A 24607-nucleotide genomic window follows, 5' to 3' on the forward strand; every position below is an offset into this window, starting at 1 on the left:
ATGCCATCAAAGAGTACAAAGTTTAGATCTAAAATGTCATGAGATGTAAAATAAGTCTCTAAAAGTTGTTTAAATACTAAACTAGTAGCCTAGGTTTACAAAAAATGAGTAAACTATGATGGATGATGCAGAGATCCACTTATGGGGCCCACTTGGTGTGTGCTGGGCTGAGATTTAAGCAATTCACGTGCAGAGGCCATTTGTGGAGTTGAACGCCAGTTTTTGTGCCAGTTTGGGCGTTCAACTCCAGCTTTTGATCCTTTTCTGGCGCTGGACGCCAGAATTGGGCAAAGAACTGGCGTTGAATGCCAGTTTATGTCGTCTATCCTTGTGCAAAGTATGGACTATTATATATTGCTGTAAAGCCCTGGATGTCTACTTTCCAACGCAATTGGAAGCATGCCATTTCGAGTTCTGTAGCTCCAGAAAATCCGCTTTGAGTGCAGGAAGGTCAGAATCCAACAGCATCAGCAGTCCTTTTTCAGCCTGAATCAGATTTTTGCTCAGCTTCTTCAATTTCAGCCAGAAAAATACCTGAAATTACAGAAAAACACAAAACTCATAGTAAAGTCCATACTGAAGTAAAATACAATGTAAAACTCGAAAATAGTGTAAAAGGTATGATTCTCTCTAAAAGATCTCTAAATTACATAAATAAAATCCCTTAAATACTAAACAGATGACTAGTAAGGGTAAAACAGTCTATCTAGTGCTAAAATCCACTTCTGAAGCCCACTTTGTGAGTGTTTAGACTGAGCTTTGATGAAATCCACGTGCTTAGGCTTCCTTGGGCGTTGAACTCCAGTCCTGGCACCTTTTTGGGCGTTGGACTCCAGCTTGGAATCCCTTTCTGGCGCTGGACGCTAGAACTAGTCAGATGGCTGGCGTTGAATGCCAGTTTTGGGCCTTCTAATCCGAAGCAAGGTATGAGCTATTATATATCACTGGAAAGCTCTGGAAGTCAGCTTTTCGTAGCTGTTGAGAACGCTCCATTTGGACTTCTTTAACTCCAGAAAAATTCTTCCGAATGCAGGCAAGTCAGATCTGGACAGCATCTGCAGTGCTTTCTCTGTCTCTGAATCAGACTTCTCCTCCAGCTCCTCAATTTCAGCCAAAAAATATCTGAAATTGTAAAAAAACACAAAAACTCATAGTAGAATCCAAAAATGTGTTTTTAACACTAAAACCTAATAAAACTCAATAAAAACTACTAAAAACTATATGAAAGTGATGTCAAAAAACATATAAAATATCCGCTCATCACAACACCAAACTTAAATCGTTGCTTGTCCCCAAGCAACTAAAAAACACAATAGGATGGAAAAGAAAATTAAGATACAATAAATTTCTAAGTTTCCAATAAAGCTTAGTTATAATTAGATGAGCAGGACTTAGTAGCTTTTTGCTTCTGAATAGTTTTGGCATCTCACTATCCATTGAAACTTAGAGATGTTGGCATCCTTAGGAACTTAGAATCCAGATGATATTATTGACTTTCCTAGTTAAGCTTATTTTGATTCTTGAACACAGCTTTCTGAGTCTTGGCCGTGACCCTAAATACTCTATTTTCCAGTATTACCACCAGATACATTCATGCCACAGACACTTTAATTGGGTGAACCTTTTCAGATTGTGACTCAGCTTTGCTAGAGGCCCTAGATAGAGGTGTCCAGAGTTCTTAAGCACACACCTTTTGCTTTGGACCACGACTTTAACCACTCAGTCTCAAACTTTTCACTTGACACCTTCACGCCACAAGCACATGGTTAAGGACAGCTCTATTGAGCCGCTTTGGCCAGGATTTTATTCCTTTGGGCCCTCCTAACGACTGATGCTCAAAGCCTTGGGCCCTTTTACCCTTGCCTTTTGGTTTAAACGGTTACTGGCTTTCTCTGCTTGCTTTTTATTTTTTTTCTTTCTTTTTATTTTTCACCACCTCTTTTTTCGCGTGCAAGCTTTTGGTTTTTCTTTTTGCTGCTTTTTCTTGCTTCAAGAATCAATTTTTAGATTTTTCAGATTATCGATAATATTTTTCCTTTTTCCTTATTCTTTCAAGAGCCAACATTCATAAATTTCAACTTCAAACACTACAAAAAAAAGGCCTATGGTCACGGTAAAAAACCGTGACCATAGCTAGTAAAAAGGGTGACCATAGATCTATGGTCACGGTTTTGGACCTATGGTCACAGTTTTTTATCGTGGCCTATTCTCTCGTGGCCCTAGGTCTATGGTCACGGTTTTTTTATCTACGATCACGGTTTCTATGGTCACGGTTTCAATTTTCAAAATTTGACACTTTAGGCCACGTTTTTTTACCGTGACCATAGGTTAATCTATAGTTACGGTGAAAACCGTGACCATAGATTATCTATGGTCACGGTTTTCACCGTGGCCATAGCCTCTATGGTCACCCTTTCTTAAAACTGTGACCATAGCCTTATCTATGGTCACGGTTTTCACCGGGACCATGGACTCTATGGTCACCCCACCTAAAACCGTGACCATAGCCCTTTTCACCGTGACCATAGCCTCTATGGTTACCCCTCCTTAAAACCGTGACCATAGCCCTATCTATGGTCACGATTTTTACCGTGGCCATAGCCTCTATGGTCACCCTCCTTAAAACCGTGACCATAGAGTTATCTATGGTCACAGTTTTTCACAGTGGCCATAGCTTCTATGGTCACCCATCCTTAAAATCGTGACGATAGCCTTATCTATGGTCACAGTTTTTCACCGTGGCTATAGCCTCTATGGTCACCCCTCCTTAAAACCATGACCATAGCCTTATCTATCGTCACGATTTTTCACCGTGGCCATAGCTTCTATGGTCATGATTTTTTAAAAAAGTGACTATAGCCTATTGTTGTTTATGAGATTCAATTTTTTTAAATTATATCACATTCCAAAATGATAATAATCACAAAATAAATCTAAAAATAAGAAATTCAAGAAATATAAATCATAAAAGTTTCATTATAAGATAGATATATTTAATTTTTAGTCTAAACAACACAAATCAAAATAGAGTGTAATTTTTCCAATTACATGTAATACCTCAAAAAGTACATAACACATCAAAATATTACATTTACATAACTAAGGTCATTGTAAGACCTATCCCATGTGATATTTGTATGGAACATATTTTCTTCATCACATCATGTCTTCCTGCATGCAAAAGAAATAAACATGTTAGAACAGAGCAAAAATGATTTTAATGATGCAGTACATATGCATCAAAGAAGGGAAACATTCATCCACAGCAACACTCAAGAATTATTCACAACCATTATTCACTAAATACTATTAATTTAATAATTAGTTAGCACATAAAAGGTGGGATTCATTTTTAAATAATGTTACAAATCACCAGAAAGTAAACCTTGGCAAATATTCATATATAGATAGTTGTTATAATAACCGACAATTAAGTTCTCAAAAAAATACCAAGTGACAAGCAATTGAGACATCATGAGTAAAAAGAAAAGATACAACATAATATGAACTTTGTTTTTTTTAACATATTCCTTCATTAACATAGAATAGAGAGCAACATATACACAGCCAATTTCCATGCACTATTATAAATGATTCACAATCCTAAAACCTTAACTTTAACTCAAATTCATGATATATCATTTACCAAAAGCATACTATTAATTTAACTAGAAGTTTTGAACAGTACTTACTTCCATATCCTTTGATACATGGTTCGATCCAAGTGAAGGAGGAATGCTTCGCCGCGTATCATTTGGTGCACTACTCGTGTCAGGCGGAGATTGTTGGGCGGCTTCTATCATTACTTGCACTTGTTCTGCACTCATACCAGGATTGACTTGTTGCAAAAACGTTTTAATCAAGTTTGTTAAACCGTCCAACTTGGAAGTTAAGTTATTTTGATTTTTCTCCATAGTTGAAACCACTTCATTATGTTGTTATTGCATTTGTCGGATTTCCTTCTCCTTTTCAAGAGAGGATTTTGTGACTGATCGACCATAGAAACAAACTCTTCTATGTCTTTCCTTTCGGAAAACTGTTTGAACTGCTTCATCATCATTGTATCCTGTTTCTTTTAAATTTTGAAGATGTTCCTATTACACACAAATAGGATCAAAATAAATGCATGCACTGAAATACTTCAGAATAAATAAAAATAGCTAACACATTTCTTGTTTGGTGTACTTTTCTAAGAGACCAGAAAACTAACAATTGTCTCTTGTGTTCCTGAATCAGTCTCTCCTTTTTTTCTCGTATGAGTTACAACAAACATCTCAGATTGTGATGGATCTTCATTGTCCTTCTTCTTTGCACGCTACAAAGAAACCACCAACATGTGACTAAGTAAACACACATAACATGAAAGATGCAAAAATACTTAAAATAAAAAGCACAAAAAAATACCAATTCAGCACATACTAATTCAAAATTAACTAGATCCATTTGATGATTCCATTTTTGCTTGGATCTGTTTTCACGATTTTTTTCAAAAATAACCTAAATTTGTTGCAATATAAAATTACATAGAGTTAGTTAAATACATGATACCATCATTAAAGCTAAGAGAGTTGTGAAAATAACTTACTTTGATGATATCAAGCCTCCAAAATTGAACTAATTTTCGAAAATGCAGTTCAGGTACAGTCATTGGACGATTTTTCATCATCTTTCTAAATGAGTTATAGGGTGTATAGTGATATTTCTTTATGCGTTTCTTAAATTGCTTCCATGCCTCTCCAATGGTATTTATCACCCAAGGCTCAGCATCACTAGGAATGTTATATTTAGACTATGAAAAAACAATGAATTATGTTATTTTACCATACATGCTAAGCCTATTTGTAAACAATTTAAAAAGGAGAAGGATCGACTCACCTTTGCATAATCCAACAATGAAGTTTTAGTCTCACTGGACACAACTTGCCAATTAGTATATAACAACGTGACCAAATTAGAGTTTCTTGCAAGTGTTCCCAAGAACCGACTAAACAATTGAACCTGTGTCTTTGTTGGGCCTATGGGTTTGCCATTGTACCATGTTAACTCTATTTGTGTCTCCAAAGCATGAATATGCTTGAGTTGGGTGGGACCACGGACTTTTTTCTTTTTGGTACCTATTTCCAATGTCATTACTAGAAAATATTAACAAGAATACTAATCTAATGAATAAAAGAGTAATCTACTAAATACAAGAGTTACGTTGGTGTCTTTCACTATTTTCTATTGAAGAAAGGGATAAAGACATTACCGAGTTGACTGTCACTACTATCACCAACGGTTGGATTGAGATCATCATAATCATATTCATATTCTTCATCATTTTCATCTAATGATATCCCATATTTTTCGAAGAATTCATCTAAAGTCATAGTAGGGATAAGAGACTCAATCTTATGTTCTTCTTCGTTGGCATCTTCTTCATTCGATTCCTTCATCGGCATCTTATTGGTCAGCTTCTTGCTTTGACCCTCAGCGTCATTGGTATTTATCTTGACTTTATCACCCTCCACCTTTGATTTCTTCATTGGCACCTTCTTCCTAGACGGCTTCTTCCCACCGTGATCTTTATGTTCAATGGCTTTCATCTTGACTATATGATTTTCTTCGTTGGAATTCTTTGTTGGCATCTTGATTTGATCCTCACCGTCTCTAATGTTTGTTATCTTCTTGGTTACCATTTTGCTTTGACCTTCATCGTCAACTCTTGTCAGCACCTTTTTCGGCATCTTGCCCTTTTTCCTTTCTCATGTTTACTACTATTAGCCCCACATGCAGCTAAAACATGTTCCCTTTTTATTTGAAATTGTTTTAGCAATGAATAAGCACTTGTGAATTGAATTTTTCCTGAATTTTTTACTGGACTCCTCATTTTCAAGGGACTTCTTTGTGACTCTATTTGTGATAGGGTCCTTAACCTTTTTCTTTTGGAATTTCCTTCATTGTTCATCTTGTATAAAAAAAGAAGTCAAATACAGCATCAACATAATTTATTTGCATGAAGAGATAAAAATAAAGCATCAATACTAACATTGCCAAAATTAAAAGAAAGAAGAAACATGGTAATGCATTAGAAAATAAAGTAAACAAACACGGTAATACATTAGAAAATAAACATGATAATGCATTAGAAAATAAAGTAAACAAACATGGTAATGCATTAGAAAATAAACATGATAATACATTAGAAAATATGTTAAAAAATAAAGCATCATGGACAATTTGTGTACTACCTCAAATTCAGCATCACTGTCAAAATCATCAGACACTTTCTTTGTCTTTAGCTTTGATCTTGTTTGGTGTCACATCAACAATAGTAGGTCGCACACCTTGTCTAACCAAGTCTACCTCACCAATATCACTTAAGGGTATCGGACTATTCGCCGATTCATGTGGCTCTCTTATGTTAGGGTCAAACTGTAATTGGACACCAATGTTAAACAAGTCTCTGGGAACCGTTTTCATCACATAATGCTTTCGGGGAATATATGGATCTTTCACATAAAAGCACTGGTGTGCTTGGCTTGCCAACACAAATGGTTCGTCTTGGTAACATCTTTTGTTGAAATGAACGTATGTCAAACCATAATCATCTTCCTCAGCCATAAACCACTCACACTTAAATAACACAACTTTAAATTGGCTATAATAGTCTAACTCAATAATATCCATGATTCTACCATAATATCTTATATTGGCCTTGATTGGTTTTTTGTCCTTAACACTCGCAAAGCTTGTAGTTTCAGCCACCACAGTAACACCACCATTTTGCGTTTTTCGCATCACTTCTCGTTGCTTAGTATGAAATCGTTACCCATTAACAACATTAGCAGAAAATGATTTTGCAACTTTATTTGGACCCTTAGACAGCTGTCGTATCCAACCGGAAACATCATCCTTCATGGCACATCCCATAAACCACTCGATAAAGTCTTTATTCTGATCTTTAACGATGTTCCACTTCCGCTTCCGCTTGTGTTGCTTTTGTTGCTCACAATGTTTTCTACAAGAAATGTATATTATTATGTAATACTACAAAAATTAGTCTAAGGAATAGAACTAATGAGAAGTGCAAATTTACCTCATGTAAGGCTCCACGTTAACGCAATTGTTCAATACATATGCATTAGCTTGAAGGAGTGACTTCTCGTCCAAAATAATTAGTTGCCCTTTTTTTCCACTCAATGAAAATAAATTTCATCACTTGAAAAATTAACTTAAAAAAGAAAAAAAAACTTTTTTTTCATTCTTCATTTTTTCCCTTTTTCCAAATCAGCTCCATTTTTTGTAAGTTTTCACAGCACAAGCAGAAGCATCATCAAAGTCCAAGATCAAAAGGCAATTTATATTACATATTACAGGAGGCAATTCAATTCAATTTAATTACAAATGACTAAACCAACACTCTTCAATCCAATTTCTGAATCCAAACTAAACGGAAAATACATCAGCAACAACAACTAAATTGGCAACAATTTTTTTTGTCAGCTCAACAGGGTTTCAATTAGGCAGAAAAAGTTCATCCTCCCAAACTCAAACATCAAAGCAAATACAAAAATATCTATTTTTAAACCCCCAGAAAAAACTAATTTCATCACTCAACTTTAATAAATTTCATCACTTGAAAAATTAACTTAAAAAAACAATCTTTTTCTTCATTCTTTATTTTTCCCTTTTTCCCAATTCAGCTCCATTTTTTCCAAGTTTCCAAAGCACAAGTAGAAGCATCATCAAAGTACAAGATCAAAAGGCACTATACTATGATTATGAATCACCATTTCTAAATAAGTATATATAAAATTGATCAATAGAATCAATCAAGGAGTGTGTGCGATTGAATGTTACCCAGAGAATTTTGCTTCGAATAAGACTTGCTCACATAATTAGACTTGCTCTTCGAATAGAAACGCTTCTGCTGGTGAGCTTGCGGTGACAGGAAGCTCGCAGTAAAACTGAACGGCGCACAGCTCAACGGCAGACTCCACCCATGGTAACGGCGGCAGCGGCTTCCCCTGGCGGCAGCTCGGACGGCAGCAGCAGCCGCAGCAGAGCTTCAACAGTGGTAGTGAAGACAGTGGAGGCGGTGATAGAAATGAGCTCAGCTTTGGACCCCTCTCTCTCTCTCATCTTTATGTGCTTTCTCTCTCTTCCAAGTTAGACGGTGATGCGTAGTGAGGCACGACGGTGAACCTAGCTCGACGGTGGCTGGATAGTGGAGGAGCACGACAGCTCCTCTTCTTCCTCGCAGTGACAAGAAGCTCGCGGTGACAGGAAGCTCGCGGTGAGACAGAGGAGCTCGACGATGCTAGGGTTTCTGCCTTCATCGATCTTGGGGGCTGTGACGAAGGGAAACGACGATGGTAGGGGCCGGGAGGAAGGGAAACGATGATGGTAGGGGCTGGGAGGAGCTCGGTGATGGTGAGAGCTTTCTGTTCATATCAATGCCTCAGGAGCTAATGTTCAAACACAAATAGTTCACTGCTCTGATCAATTTTAGCCAAAGTTATTTAAAATAAAGTAAATTAAAATGGTATTCATGAGGAAGGAAGCCTACAGAGTGATAAAGCCAGAAAAACGTTCCCTGTTGCTATGCTTCAGAATGACACTCTCATCCACCCATCTATTTTCCTTCTGAAAAACACTTTAACAACAAATTTGAGAAGTTAAAAACTCGAGTTTTCTCAGCATTATGAACATGAATTCATATAACATGAGGCAAAAAGAAAAATAAAACAAAAACAAAAAAAGTCCAGATTTGAAGTAAACCCAATTACAAAAATGGAAAGAAAACCGTGAATTTAATAGAGAGGAATGTACCCAGAAGCTAATATGCACTCTTAGATTGCAATGAATAGCGGAGCAATCGATGAATATGAAGAAGTCATACGTAACCGACGCTCATGTTGTTTTCTTCACATTGCAATCGAAACACATCTAAAGTTAAAAAATAAAAAATGAATTTAAAAAAAAACCGTGACCATAGACCACCTTAGGCCACCCCTAATAACCGTGACCATAGATACTCTATGGTTACCCTCTTTTAAAAAACCCTGACCATAGACTCTTTTAGGTCACCTCCCAAAACCGTGACCGTAGATACCTTTACGTCACTTTCCAAAACCGTGACCATAGACCCTTTTAGGTCACCCTTTCGAAAAACCGTGACCATAGACCCTTTTTGGTCATTGTAAAAAACCATGACCATAGACCCCTTTAGGTCACTCCTAAAACCATGACCATAGACCCTTTTAGGTCAACCACCAAAATCGTGACCGTAGACCACTTTAGGTTATCTCCCAAAACCGTGACCATATACCTCTTTAGGTCACCTTTTTTTGAAAAACCGTGACCATAGACCCTTTTTGGTCACCATAAAAAACCATGGCCATAGACCCTTTTAGGTCACCCCTAAAACCGTGACCATAGACCCTTTTATGCCACCCCCCAAAACCGTGACCATAGACCACTTTAGGTCACCCCCCAAAACCGTGACCATAGACCCTTTTAGGTCACCATTTTTTGAAAAATCGTGACCATAGACCCCTTTTGGTCACTGTAAAAAACCATGACCATAGACCCCTTTAGGTCACCCCCCAAAACCGTGACCATGGATCCTTTTCGGCCACCCCTTTTTTGGAAAACTGTGACCATAGGTACCCTATGGTCACCCTTTTTGTAAAAATTGTGACCATAGCTTTTTTTTTGTCGCGGTAAAAAACCGTGACCATTGAGGGTCTATGGTCACAGTTTTTTTCCGTGACCAAAAAAACCGTGGCCATAGACCCAAAATGTTGTACTGAAATATGCACTGTTTATTCATACATTCAGAAAACAAAAGCAAATGACACCACATCAACATAATTAAACTAATCTTATTATAAAACTTGAAATTCATGCATCTCTCAATTCTTTTAAATAAAATTTTTCTTTTAAGCAAGGTGAGAGATATATGGAAGATTTTACAACTTAAAGACATCAATGCAAATGATCATGCAACTAGAACAAGAGAACAAATAAATAAATAGACAGAAAATAGAAAAGTAACAGGAATGGTGTAAAAGAGAACGAATCCACCTAAATGATGGTGGCTAGTCCTCCTCCTTGAGGATCCAATGTAGTGCTTGATCTCTTCAATGTCATTCCTTTGTCTGGTTTGCTCCATCCTCTTCTTCTATACTTAAAAGTGGTAGGAGTCACAAAGCAAAGCTTTTGCAACACCAAACTTAAGAGTTTTGCTTGTCCACGAGCAAATATGATTACTGGGGAAGAAGGTGGGGGTAGGTGGAGCTTCTGTGGGACCTAATTGTCCTGAGAGGCTAGGAAATTCCTGATTCCCTGCTTTCTTGCACTGGCGTTTGAACGCCCATGGGTGCTCCCTGGCTGGCGTTCAACGCTAGCAATGCTCCCCTCTTGGGGCGTTGAGTGAGGGCTTTCTCACTGGCGTTCAACTTTGACACTATTTCCAGAGTGTTCTATTTTCACTGCTGTGAATTCTATCTCTAGAATGATACACATGATCATGACTCTGACAACTAAAAATAAAATGAAATAAAATAAATATGGTTGAGTAAAGTTGGGTTGCCTCCCAACAAGCGCTCTTTTAAAGTCACTAGCTTGACCTTTAGCTCCTTACAGACGTGAGTATGGGATCAGATTTTCGCCCCTTACAGTGAATTTTCTTTCTGTCCTCTCATGAATGAGCTCTACATGCTCTAGAAATAGGACACGACTCACTGTATGTGGTAGGGCTGGCTTCTTTTTAGTACCTTTGTGATTAGAGCTTATTGATGGCTGCCCAACACCAAACTTAGAATTGATGTCTTGGGGCTCTATAAAGCTCTACACAGAAAGGGAGCATTGGCACACTAGGTGTTGCACAGTTGTCCCTTTCTTATTAGAGGGAGAATTGGGATGAGGCATCTTGAATAAGATGTGATCTTCCCCTAACTTTAGAGGTCTGCCAAGGATGACACAGTCATCCTCATCCTCTCCTATGTCCAAGACAATGAAATTTGTAAGAATGTAGTGGTTTTCAACTTTAATCAAGACATCCTCCACTAAGCCATATGGCTTCTTCATGGTCTTGTCTGCCATCTTTAATGAGATGTGTGCAGCTTGTACCTCAAGGATTCCCAACTTCTCCATTACAGAGAGTGGCATGAGGTTAATACTTGACTCTAGGTTACAGAGAGCCTTATCAAAGGTCATAGTGCATATGGTGCAAGGAATTAGAAAGCGTCCAAGATTTGGAAGCTTCTAAGGTAGCTTGGTACGCGTGTACGCAAAACCCACTCTATTTCGTACAACAGTAGTAGTACCAGCAAGTGCACTGGGTCGTCCAAGTAATACCTAAGCGAGTCAGGGTCGATCCCACGAGGATTGTGGCTTAAAGCAAGCTATGGTTGTCTTGCAGGTCTTAGTCAGGCGAAATCAGAAGGTTTTATGTTGGATATTAAGAAGTTAGCTATTAGGAATTATATGATGGGAATAGAGTTGAGAGTTGGAGTTGCTTTGTCTTTCTGAAGTAACTCTGGTACTACTGTCTTCTTTGCTTGTGAATGATCTTCTTCTATGGCAGGCTGTAAGTGATTGACACTGGTTTGAACAGCTGCCAATACTCCTCCAGATTTGAACCCCAAGGTTAGTATGGATCCATCTCTACTTGAGGGTGAAGTTCCTACAGGCTATTCTCCGTAATGATCCTACTCAAAACGCTACAGACAAGGTCGGATCTTCCAGATCAGAGAATGCTGCATCTTTGGGTTCTAGCCTCTACCACAGAGACCCTAATCTCCCCAGAAATCGGATGAACTAATGTCTCGAGAAGTCCCCAATGAAGTCACGGATTAGCCGTCTGAGAGATGTATAACAATAGCTGTTGGCTCGTGCTTTTCCTTTCGAGTAATCACACGAACCCAAGTAGACAGGGGTGTTTGTCAAGCACGTTCTTCTTAATGTGATGAACAGAGATAATTTGTCAGATTATCCTATTCACCACGATGAATATCGGAATATATATCTTAGAGATGGATCAAACACGGATTGAAGAAGAAAAAATAGTACTTTTATTAATTCTTAGGACTCAACAGGGCTCCTCCTCTCAATCTAGGAGGTTTAGAAACTCATACTGAAAGTAAAAACAATAGAAAAACAAAATAATGGCAGACCTCCCTCTAGTGAGAGGTGTAAAAGGTGAAAGATCATCTGATTTACATAAACATAAGCCCTTAAATACTAAACAGATGACTAGTATAGGTAAAACAATCTATCTAGTGCTAAAATCCACTTTTGGGGCCCACTTGGTGAGTATTTGGGCTGAGATTTGATGATATCCACGTGCTCTGAGACTTCTTGGGCGTGAATCACAAGCTACGGGTTCCTCTCTGGGCCTTTGGATGCTGGGCTCTTCTCTTTGGGCGCTGGACACCTGGAAGGGGGGCAGGAAGCTGGTGTTGGACGCTAGTTTTGGGCCTTCTAATCCAAAGCAAAGTGTGGACTATTATATATTGCTGGAAAGCTCTGGAAGTCATCTTTCCATAGTCATTAAGAGTGCTCCATTTTGATATCTGTAGCTCCAGAAAAGCACTTCCGAATGCAGGTAGGTCAGATCTGGACAGCATCTGCAGTGCTTTCTCTGTCTCTGAATCAGACTTCTGCTCCAGCTCCTCAATTTCATCCAGAAAATACTTGAAATTATCCAAAAACACAAAAAATCATAGTAGAATCCAAAAATGTGATTTTAACACTAAAATCTATAAAAACTTAATAAAAACTAAATAAAAAATACAAAAAACTATATGAAAGTGATGTCAAAAAGCGTATAAAATATCCGCTCATCATAACACCAAACTTAAACCGTTGCTTGTCCGCAAGAAACTAAAAACATAGTAGGATAAAAGAAAATTAAGATACAATAAATTTCTAAGTTTCAAATGAAGCTTAGTTAAAATCAGATGAGCAGGACTTAGTAGCTTTTTACTTCTGAATAGTTTTGGTATCTCACTATCCATTGAAACTCAGAGATGTTGGCATCTTTAGGAACTTAGAATCAAATATCATTGAATTTCCTAGTTAAGCTTATTTTGATTCTTGAACACAGCCTTTTGAGTCTTGGCCGTGACTTTAAGCACTCTGTTTTCCAGTATTACCACTGGATACATTCATGCCACAGACACTTTAACTGGGTGAACCTTTTCAAAATGTGACTCAGCTTTTCTAGAGTTCCCAGATAGAGGTGTCTAGAGTTCTTAAGCACACTCTTTTTGCTTTGGACCACGATTTTAACCGCTCAGTCTGAAGCTTTTCACTTGACACCTTCACGCCACAAGCACATGGTTAGGGACAGCTTGGTTTAGCCGCTTAGGCCAGGATTTTATTCCTTTGGGCCCTCCTAATCACTGATGCTCAAAGCCTTGGGTCCTTTTACCCTTGCCTTTTGGTTTAAAGGGTTATTGGCTTTTTCTGCTAGCTTTTTTAATTTTTTTTCTTTCTTTTTATTTTTCGCCCTTTTTTTTTCGCATGCAAGCTTTTGCTTTTTCTTTTTGCTGCTTTTTCTTGCTTCAAGAATCAATTTTTAGATTTTTTAGATTATCAATAATACTTTTTCTTTTTCCTTATTCTTTCAAGAGCCAACATTCTAAATTTACAGCTTCAAATATGCACTATTTATTTCATACATTTAGAAAACAAAAGTAAATGACACTACATCAAACTAATTAAACTACTCTTATTTTAAACCTTGAAATTCTTGCATCTCTCAGTTCTTTTCAAATAATTTTTTTTCATTTAAGCAAAGTGAGATATATATGGAACATTTTTCAACTTAAAGACATCAATGCAACTGATCATGAAAACTAGAACAAGAAAACAGATTATAAACAGACAGAAAAATAAGAGGAAAGGAGTAAAAGAGAATGAATTCACCTGAATGATGGTGGCTAGTGCTCCTCCTTGAGGATCTCGTGTAGTGCTTGATCTCTTCAATGTCACTCCTTTGTCTTTGTTAAGGCTGCTGCACAGGCTCATGTGCATACTTTCTAGTCTGCTCCATGCTCTTCTTCTATACTTAAGAGTGGTAGAAGTCACAAATCAAAGCTTTTGCAACACCAAATTAAGGGTTTTGCTCGTCCTCGAGCAACTATGATCAATGGGAAAGAAGAAAGTGGGGTAGGTGGAGCTTTCGTGGGACCTACTGGTCCTGAGAGCCTAAGGTATTCCAGATTCCCTGCTTTCTGTACTGGCATTTGAATGCCTAGGGGCTGCTCCCTGGCTAGCGTTCAACGCCAGCAATGTTTCCCTCTTGGGGTGTTGAATGCCCAGCAGGACTTTCTGGCTGGTGTTCAACTTTGACACTCCACTTGGAGTGTTTTGTTTTCACTGCTGTGAATTTTGTCTCTTGACTGATGCACATGATCATGACTCTGACAATTGAAAGGAAAAATAAAATAAAAATAAATGGTTGAGTAAAGTTAGGTTACCTCCCAACAAGCGCTCTTTTAAACTCACTAGCTTGACCTTTAGCTCCTTATGGAGGTGAGTATAGGCTCAGATTTTGCCTTTGACAGTGAATTTTCTGCCTGTCCTCTCATGAATGAGCTCTACATGCTCTAAAGATAGGACACGGCTCACTGTATGTGGTAAGGCTGGCTTCTTAGTGAAGACAATTCTCATGCCAGGTGAGAGGCCTTCAGTTGGGACTTTCTTGTCCCTCTAGCCTTTAGGTGCTTTCTTTTTAGTACCTTTGTGCTTAGAGCTTGTTAAGGGCTGCCCAATACCAAACTTAGAATTGATGTCTGGGGGCTCTGCAAAGCTCTGCATAGAAAGAGAGGGCTGGCACACTAGGTGTTGTACAGTTATCTCTTTTAGAAGGAGAATTGGGATGAGACATCTTGAATAAGATGTGGTCCTCCCCTAACTTTAGGGTTAGTTCTCCCTTAGCCACATTAATGATAGCATTGGCTGTGGCTAGGAAAGGCCTTCCAAGAATGACACAGTCATCCTCATCCTCTCCTATGTCCAAGACTATGAAGTTTGCAGGAATGTAGTTGTTTTCAACTTTAACCAAGACATCCTCTACTAAGCCATATGGCTTCTTCATGGTCTTGTCTGCCATCTCTAAAGAGACGTGTGCAGCTTGTACCTCAAGTATGCCCAACTTCTCCATTACAGAGAGTGGCATGAGGTTAATGCTTGCGGTTTACACTGGTTAGGAAATTCACAAAAATGATTCCATTGATAGTATAGTCCAAACCGAGAGTCAATCCTCGCGATCAAATTTTAATATGAGTGGTTGTCACAAAGTTCAACCCCAACAAAAGTAAACGAGGTATTTAGACTCCGGGTCGTCTCACAAGGAATGGGCAAAATTGTGCATCAATATTGGTTAGAATTCCAGGATTGGGAGTCATGTTCAAGAATTTAAGCTACTAGACTTAACATGCAAGAAATCTTAAAGTGCAAGTAACTAATCTAACTATAAGAAGAACTAAACAATTGGAATTTTTGGGTTTCAAATATGAATGATAAAAGGAACTCTTGGCTAGGCATGGGAAATGGGGTCACCATCCTTGTCTAATAACCATATCTTGACAATTATGAGGAACCAAGCTCATTAAGTCTACTTCCAAGAAGCTTTAAGTACATAATATCGACTCCTAAGCTTGAAGTACGTCAAATGGCTTGTTCAATCTCAACTCATAAATCCCAATCTAGCTACTAATTGACTTAGTAGTAGATTGGTGCTAATGGGTATTGAAGAACGAAACTCTCGCGCGATCTAGAATTTTCGCAAATAAATTCCCGTTGTAAGTATAGCTTCTAGACTGACAAGAATTTCTTTCTTACAAAAGTTTTGGTTGTCACAAGTAAAAAACCCCTAAATAAATTGATAACTGAAGTATTTAAACCTCGGGTCGTCTTCTCAAGGAATTGCAGGGAGGTATGATTTATTATTGGTTATGTAAAAAGATATTTTTTTGGTTTTTGAAATAGGGAACATGTAATTTAAATAACAAGAAAAATAAATTAATAATTAATAAAAACTCTTGGCAAGGTATGAGAAATTGAAGTCCTATCCTAGTTATCCTTATCAAGTGTGATGAGAGTTGGATTTTGCTCCCACTTTAATTAACCTCTAACTATGAAGGTAAGTTAAGTGGATGAATCAATTTGATTCCTCAGGTCCTAGCCAATTCCTAAGAAAAGACTAGAGTTATTGGAATTCAAATCAATCAGCAAAGAATTCCAATTTTCAATCAACAAGGATTTTGATAATTCAAGTGTCTCCAATTTATCAATTCATCAATTAAAACCAAGAACATAAAAAGCTAAATAAAAATCATAAATCTGAAATACCTCAAATTGTATTAATAAAAGAAATCAAATCTAACATGGAAATTCATAAATTAAATTGAAAAAATAAATAAAAATAACATTGAACCTGAAATTGAGAAATAACCATAAACTGAGAGGAATCCTAATTCTAAAAATCTAAATCCTAAATCCTAAGAGAGAGAAGAGAGCTTCTCTCTCTCTCTAAAACTACATCTAAATCCTAATATTGTGTATATGAAAGCTTCATTAATGAATGAATGGATTCTCCCACTTTATAGCCTCTAATCTGTGTTTTTTGGGCCGAAAATTGGGCCAGAAACAGCCCAGAAATCACTGGGGGTAAAATCTGCCACGCTGATTTTTGTCACTGCGACGCATCCACGTGGAGTATGCGTTCGCGTCATCTAGCTGTACGGCTACTATAGAAAATTATATATCAAATCGAAGCCGCAGACGTTAGCTTTCCAACGCAACTGGAACCGCATCATTTGGACCTCTGTAGCTCAAGTTATGATCGTTTTAGTGCGAGAGGGTCAGGCTGACAGCTTTGCAGTTCCTTCAACTTCTTGTATTCCTTCCACTTTTGCATGCTTCCTTTCCATCCTCCAAGCCATTCCTGCCCTGTAATCTCTGAAAATACTTAACACACATATCAAGGCATCGAATGGTAATAAGAGAGGATTAAAATTAGCTAAATTAAGATAAAAGAAACATGTTTTCAATCATAGCACAAAATAGGAAGGAAAACATAAAACATGCGATTTCTATGAATAAGCGTGAGAATAATGGATGAAAAACCACTCAATTTAGCACAATATAAACCATAAAATAGTGGTTTATCAACCTTCCCACACTTAAACATTAGCATGTCCTCATGCTAAGCTCAAGAGAAGCTATAAAGGAGTAAAGAAGAATGGTATGATGTATGAAATGCAACCTATGTATATGAATGCAATTACATGCTAAGATTTTTCTCCCTACTTGGTTAAAAGTAAACAAGTTCTCTAAGACAAATATAAATCAGATTCTACTAATCCAAATCATACAATAAAAGACAAGTAAACTTGTAAGAAGATAGCTCACGAAAGCAGGGAACATAGAATTAAGCATTGAACCCTCACTGGTAGTGTATATGCACAATGCAAACATCATGAGGTCTTTTCAGGGTTGTAATGGGGCTAAGGTAAGGGTGAGGATATATGTATGGCCAAGTGAGCTATAATATGAATCTTTAATTAACCTAAACTCTTCACCTATACACACACTCTATATATTTTAAATTCATGCCTAGCTACTCATAATTCCCAATTTTGTATCACATACTCATGTACCAAATTTTTTACACTTCTTTACTTTTATCACATGTGCATTGATATTTCTATTAAAGCTTAACATTGGGGTAATTTTGTCCCCTTATTTATTACTTATTTATTGAATATTTTTGGATTTTTTTTTGAACTTTTTTTTCTTTTTTTTTTATATTTTTAAATAGAAGAATAAACATAACTTATCAATGCACATGGATTTTTAATTTTTCTAGTCTCACATGAGTAGGTACCCAAATTCCCAATATTTTATCAAAGTAAAAACATAACACATTTCTTTATTAACCCATGTTCCCACAATTTTCCCATCCTTAATTAACACACAATTTCTATCTTAAGCTAACCAAAGATTCAATTGGGATATTTAATTATTTTTCTGCTTAAAGGCTAGTAATGTGATAAAATATAGAACAAATGGGATTAAAAGGCTCAAAGTGGCTAACAAAGGTAATTGAAATGGTAGGCTTATTTGGGATAAGTGAGCAAAAATAAATAATGGCCTCAATCATATGCATGCATATAACATATTAAACATTGGACATATAGGATGAAACAAAATAAGATTACAATTATAGAGAAGTAAACACACAAGAATAAAATTTTATGGTTAAATAATGTAACCATGTAATTAAGCTCAAATCTCACAGGTTGTGTGTTCTTAACTTTTTAAACTATGTTCCAAATACAACTTCAAACAAGTTTACGCAAAAGTTTTGATTTAAATTAGTAAAATTTTTCAGAAAATATGGTCTTAGAAGAAACTTATTGTTTTCAACCAAGTAGTACGTAAATGCAAACAATCAACTACACATGCAATCTATTATGCAATGCAACAATGAACTAATAAAGAAAATAAGACATTGGTGTTGAGAGGAGAATAACTAACCCATGGAGATCGGTATCGACCTCCCCACACTTAAAGATTGTACCGTCCTCGGTGCATGCTGAGATGTGCAAGTAGAAGGGTTTCTTTTTCTTTTGCTTTTCCTCTTTGAGGGATTATGTACAATGGTGCCAATGCATATGGTTCAATCATTCAAAACATGAGTATGTCCCCAATTTCCAAAATTTCAATTAAAAATACAAAACACACTTTTACATCTACCCAAATTCCCAAGTTTCCCTCCCACTTGAATGACACACACCCTCACTCGCCTAAGCTAATCAAAGATCCAAATCCGAGGACATTATTGTTTTTCGCTTAGGGGTATTGATATGCTAAATCAAAGAACAAAGGGGGTTAATCATGGGCTCAAAGTTGGTTAGCAATGGTAGACAAAATGGTTAAGGATTTTTGGGAAAGTGACTGTTGAAATGATGGCCTCAATCATGTAAATGCATTCATACACAAAATAATGGATATATAGAATCAGACAAAGCAAGGATTACAATCATAGAAGGAGAACGATGCACACAAGAATGAAAATAAGTGGTTATAAGATGTAACCACACAGTTAGGCTCAAAACTCACATGCTTGTGTTCTTAGCATAATAACCATGTTCCAAAATACATTCTTCAAGCAAGTTTATCACAAAAAAAATTTCAAAATTGGTAGGGTGCCCCAAAAACACAGTTTCTTGGAAAAGAATTCATCACCCTAACCAAATAGTCCTAGAAAGAGGTAATTATTATGCAAAAAATGTTCAAAAATAAAAGCTAGCCATGCAATGCAAACTATCCTAATTGACAAAAAATGGTGAAATAAGGATGAGCATAAAAAATGTAGAGAAATATGTGCAGTTGATTATCAAGTCCCAGGAAGAGGAACAAGAAAATTCCTTCCCAAGAGATATAATGCAAGATCCTATGGAAAAAATGAGGAAATCAATCAAAAGAGTTCATACTACAGTGAATTAGAGAACTTTTCACCCTCACACATGGAAAAAGAGGAAGATACAAAAACAAAGGAGGAAGATGCACCAACAAAGAAAGAAGATGCACAAATAAAGGACGTTGTAAGGGATGAAAACAATTATGGGAATCTACACTCCAATGAAGCAGAGAGTGGCATAGAGGGTGAGTTTATTGAACCACAAATTCAAGAAGTTCTTGATGAAGGGTACACTCTAACCATCACACAACATCAAAATTTTGAAATCAAAGAAGTGAAGGAAACCAAGGAAAGTACTGAAATGGAGATTGTGACCAAGAAACAAAAGAAAATATCTATGAAGAAAAAAGGTCAGCAAAAAACAATCCAACCTCTACCCCAACAAGCAAGGTGAATCAAGCTAATCACAATAAAAGAAAGCTTGTTAGGAGGACTTTATATCAGGGGGCACTAATCTTCATCTCTCCCCCTTGGAGTCATTTCTTTTAACCAACTGGAAGAAGAGGAAGAAAATTCAACAATCAAGTATCAAGCTAGTGACATTAAAGAAGCGCTTGTTGGGAGGCAACCCAACTACCAATATCCTTGGATTTGTAGTTGCTGTGGTTTTAATTTTATAGTTATTTTTATTTTAGCATTATAGTTATTTTATTTTTGGTTTTAAATTACTTTATCTATTTTTTTTAGAATTTTTCTTGTTTTACATGTGTTTTGGTCATGGAGAATGATTAGAACAGGAACAGGAGCAATTAAGAAGAATTTTCGACACCTTATTTTCAGATTTTCTTTGCTTGAGGACAAGCAAACTTTTAAGTTTGGTGTTGTCGCTTCGCTTTTGGCCTTTTCTATTTATTTTAATAGCACCAAAGGGAGATGAATGTTCTTCATGGAGGAATGAGATGGTTACCAGCATAACTGAGGTGGTTGAGTTCCTTTCATTATATTTCTCTTTCGTTCTTATTTTGTTGTCTTCTGTTTTCTGTTGCTTTGATTGCTTGCATGATCTTTAGGACTTTCAGTTCTTAGATTTAGTTTCATTCTATCACTTGCTTTCAGTTAAAAAAAATTTGTCTCATGTATTGCTCACTGAGCTTGAATTCAAAAGAAATAGAAGAGATGTATTGCATGAGAAATTGAGTTTATATTTAAGAGTAATCTTATTTACTTAAATGTGGTGGTATTATTTATGATTTTGAATGCATGACATGAATAGTGCATATTTGAATTTGAATCAAAGGATGTTGATGTATAAGGAACAGGAATTCAGAGAACTATTATGAATTCTCTAAAGTAAATAAAAGCTTAATCCTTGAAGCAAAAGAAACAGCAAAAGAAAAATAAGAGCAAGGTCCAAGGCTCTGAGCATCAATGACTAGGGAGGTCTGACATGATTAAAAGCTCAAAGAGTTGTTTCCCTAGTCATATGCTTGTGGTGTGAATGTGTCAAGTAATCCTTGAGACAGAGCACTAAGAGTCGAGATCAAATGCATTTAACAGAGTATGCCAAAGGCTTTGAGCACCACTGTCTGGGAGTAACTGAAAGAAAAATCAGAACTTAAAGAGGGTTCCCCAGTTAAGTGCTTGTGGTGTTTTTGTGTCAAGTAACCCTTGAGACAAATCAGTTAAAGTCACGGCTAGGCTCAAGGTGCAAAGCACCAAAGAGACGAGAATTAAAAGGAATTTGTTGTGTTCAAGGATTAAACTGAAATAAAAAGATCAGAGAATTCATAATATGATCCGGATTCTAATTCCGAATGATATTGACTTTTCTCTGATTCAAAGGAGAGTGGGATGCCAAAACTGTTCAGAATTGCAATAGATAAATCCCACTTTAAGAAGAGACATGAGCATAACTGAACTCTCACTTCTCATGCAAATTCACATCTTAATCTTGTATTAGTTTTGGTTACTTGAGGACAAGCAACAATTCAAGTTTGGTGTTGTGATGCATGAGAATCTTTCCTATCTTTTCCTAGTGAATTTGTATTTAATTTGTTGAGTTTAATCAAGAATTAATTATCTTTTAGCCACTATGGATGTTACTTTGATTCGTGTGAAATTCTATTTATTTTAGGTAGAATTTGGCTGGATTTGATGGAGTTTCTGCAGAAAAAGAGAAGAAGGCGAATGATGCTGTCAACCCTAACCTTTCTGCACTCAAACCTGAATAACTCAAGCTACAGAGGTCCAATGGATGTGATTTCAGTGGCATTGGAAATTTAACTTCCATAGCTTTCCAACGATATATAATAGTCCACACTTCTCTCCCACCAATTCGGCCAAGGCTGTGCCTAACTTGAGATTTCTCAAGTTAGGTGCAAGGCACAACAATAACACGCAACATTGGTCTGGATTCTTCAAGTTAGGCGCAGCTTTCCTCAAGTAAGGTGCAGCACTCAAGCACTCCATGCCACTCCTTACTGCCCATCTCAAGTAAGGCACAGCTCTCCTCAAGTTAGGCGCCAACCATGATTAAAAGGAAGTGGTCCCCACACTTACAAGACTCGCACGGATTATTTAATTAATTCTGATTTAAATTTTATTTTATTTTAAAATAGGAAAAGGTATTATTTTAATTTTAGAAAATAGATTTTAAATTAATTAGGATTAGATATAAAAAGAAGAAACTTTTCTTCTGGGGATTATTCCATCTCATTCTGTAAATTACAGTTTATCTGAATCCTAGTTTTCCTCTCTGAACCATGAGCAACTAAACCTCCACTGTTAAGGTTAGGAGATCTGTCTATTGTATGGATTGATTCTATTGCTTGTTTTTTTCTATTTTAATTCATGTATTGATTCATATAATTCAAGAATTATTTTCGTTCTTTATTTTATGAAATTGGGTAGAACGGAAGTATGACCCTCTTTCTAATTGAGTTCTTGTATAACTTGGAAAATCTCTTTACTTGAACAACAGCTTGAAAACATATTCTCCTAAATTTCTAATTATCTGGATTTAACGGGATACGTGACATATAATCCTCTTATATTTGGATAATTAGGATTTTTGTGGCATAATAACTAGAATTAAACTTCACCCTCTAATTGGAATTAATTGACCAAGGAATTGGCGGTTGATGAATTTTAGAGGAGACTAAAAAAGTCTAAGGAATTAGGGTTTAGTCACATATAGTTTGCCATGAATTAAATCTTGCATGATTAAAATAGTTAGTAAGAAAAGTCAGTCAGAAAAATAGATAATTCTGAAGCCTTAATTGTTTCTCCATATATTATTCCCAACTTATTTATTGCCTGTCTTCTGATATTCTGAATTTACTGTTTAATACTTTTTGAACTCTCAAACACCATTTTCTGTTTGTCTAACTAAGTAAATTAATCAACCATTGTTGCTTAATCCATCATTCCTCATGGGATCGACCCTCATTCACCTGAGGTACTACTTGGTACGACCCGGTACACTTGTCGGTTAGTTTGTGGTTGTAAATTCCGCACCATTAATCCTAGAGAAGAGTGCAAGGCCATAACCATGGATGTTGAGGCTGAATTGGAGGAGAACAGGAAGGTGTTGAACGCTAGTGAAGAAGACTTCACTGGGCGTTCAACACCCACAATGGCAACAAGCCTGGCGTTTTGAATTACTTCATTTGAGTTCTCTAGTTATACTATTGTTTAGATCTATTGTTGAATTTAGATTTTCATGCTATTTCACTCTTCTACTCATTTTATGATTATGGATCTTGAATTTCTATTGGTGCATTGATGTTCTTCATGATTGATAATGTTAATTGAGTTGTTGTCTATTGATAATTGTAGTGGATCTTTGTAATCTCCAATTGATTTCCAATTTGAAGATGTCTTTTGTTATTGCATGCCTTGTGTTTGATGAAATGTTTCCTTTGATAATGGAGTAGTTCTCTTTACTCTTGGCCTAGGCTAAGAGAATTGGGTAAACTTGAGTCATTGGGTCTAATGGATTTGGTGATTTGAGAACTTTAATGGTCAACTTGATACCCATTGACACCAATCTACTACTAAGTCAATTAGTAGCTAGATTGGGATTTATGAGTTGAGATTGAAGAAGCCATTTGATGTACTTCAAGCTTAGGAGTAGATATTACGTACTTAGGCCCAGTTTGGGTAAATAACTTAAATAAGTTCTTTTGGAAAAAGAGCTTAAAGCATAATGACTTTTATTAATAGCAGCTTATAAATAAGTTATTTTGTGTTTGAATTTTTAGTTATAAAAGTACTTATTTTGAAGTTGTAGCGTTTGGATAAATAACTCAAAAAAATAGTTTTTTTTTTACAGAAGAGAATGAATATTAAAATAACGATGATAACAAATATTTTCCAATATTGAATGTTGATTTTACCTAACCTAATCACTAATATTGTGTATGATATGAAAGGTGAAAATAAAAAATAACTATAAAATGTGTGTCAATGTATATTTTGTTGCTGTTTTTTATTTTACTCTTATTAGAACTCCCTTCTCCTTTAAATTTATCCTTAACATTTTTTTTTGAAAGTGAAGCTCAACACGTGAAGTGGAGCAATACAAAACGGAAAATAAAATACAAGCATCAACACAACAGGATCTTATATCCCTATGTTATCTCCGGCATTGCCATCAACAACCAAAGGGATTTGCACCTATCCACTCCTTGTAGTTCAAAGAGTACATTTCAACAATCTCCTCCACTCCTTTACTCTTGTTCTGAAATAGTCTTCTATTTCTTTCCAACCACAAGTTCCAGATAATCACGCAGAAGCTCACCATCCATGCCTTACGATTCGCCTTTCTAGCTGTGACCTCAGTCCAACTTAGGAAATGTTCCTTCAACGAACCTGGACAAGACCATAATCTACCAGCATATGATATCCATGCGCACCAAACCTGCCAAGAAAAGCTACATCCTAGAAATAAGTGGTGACCAGACTCAACACAATTATTGCAGAATACACATAAGGTATCTTGTTGGTTAATGACTCCAAGTCGACTCAGTCTCTCCTTCGTACTGATTCTGCCAGTCAATGCAAACCAAACAAACACCTCCACTCTTGGTGGCACAAGTCCTTTCCAGATAGTACTTGTAAAGCTATAGCTTGTGATCTCCTCCGGGACCATGTCCGCCTGCATTACCTGCACAAATGAGT

At 36.6% G+C, this 24607-nt stretch overlaps 1 protein-coding gene and 1 long non-coding RNA gene across 2 annotated transcripts; both read right to left on the reverse strand.

The window, feature by feature from the left end:
- On the reverse strand, positions 2998 to 4423 carry LOC110271061. The gene is made up of 3 exons (XR_002361086.1): positions 4211 to 4423; positions 3693 to 4094; positions 2998 to 3171 (listed from the first exon to the last, which is right to left on the reverse strand). It is a non-coding gene; the product is annotated as an uncharacterized LOC110271061 (long non-coding RNA).
- Positions 4520 to 5726, reverse strand: LOC110271504. The gene is made up of 3 exons (XM_021122453.1): positions 5249 to 5726; positions 4876 to 5114; positions 4520 to 4789 (listed from the first exon to the last, which is right to left on the reverse strand). Exons 1-3 carry the CDS (start codon positions 5724 to 5726, stop codon positions 4520 to 4522), a joined length of 987 nt encoding a protein of 328 aa, XP_020978112.1.

This window comes from Arachis ipaensis, chromosome B04 (assembly GCF_000816755.2).
Source record: "Arachis ipaensis cultivar K30076 chromosome B04, Araip1.1, whole genome shotgun sequence".
NCBI lineage: Eukaryota > Viridiplantae > Streptophyta > Magnoliopsida > Fabales > Fabaceae > Arachis > Arachis ipaensis.

Bases quoted from the DNA above. Each gene is read 5' to 3' on its own strand.
- LOC110271504 (XM_021122453.1), bottom strand. From the start codon at position 5,726: ATGCCGAAAAAGGTGCTGACAAGAGTTGACGATGAAGGTCAAAGCAAA. The intron at 5,115-5,248 runs GTAATGTCTTTA...CATTGGAAATAG, and splicing joins TAGTAGTGACAGTCAACTCG to GTACCAAAAAGAAAAAAGTC. The intron at 4,790-4,875 runs GTGAGTCGATCC...GTTTTTTCATAG, and splicing joins CATTGTTGGATTATGCAAAG to TCTAAATATAACATTCCTAG.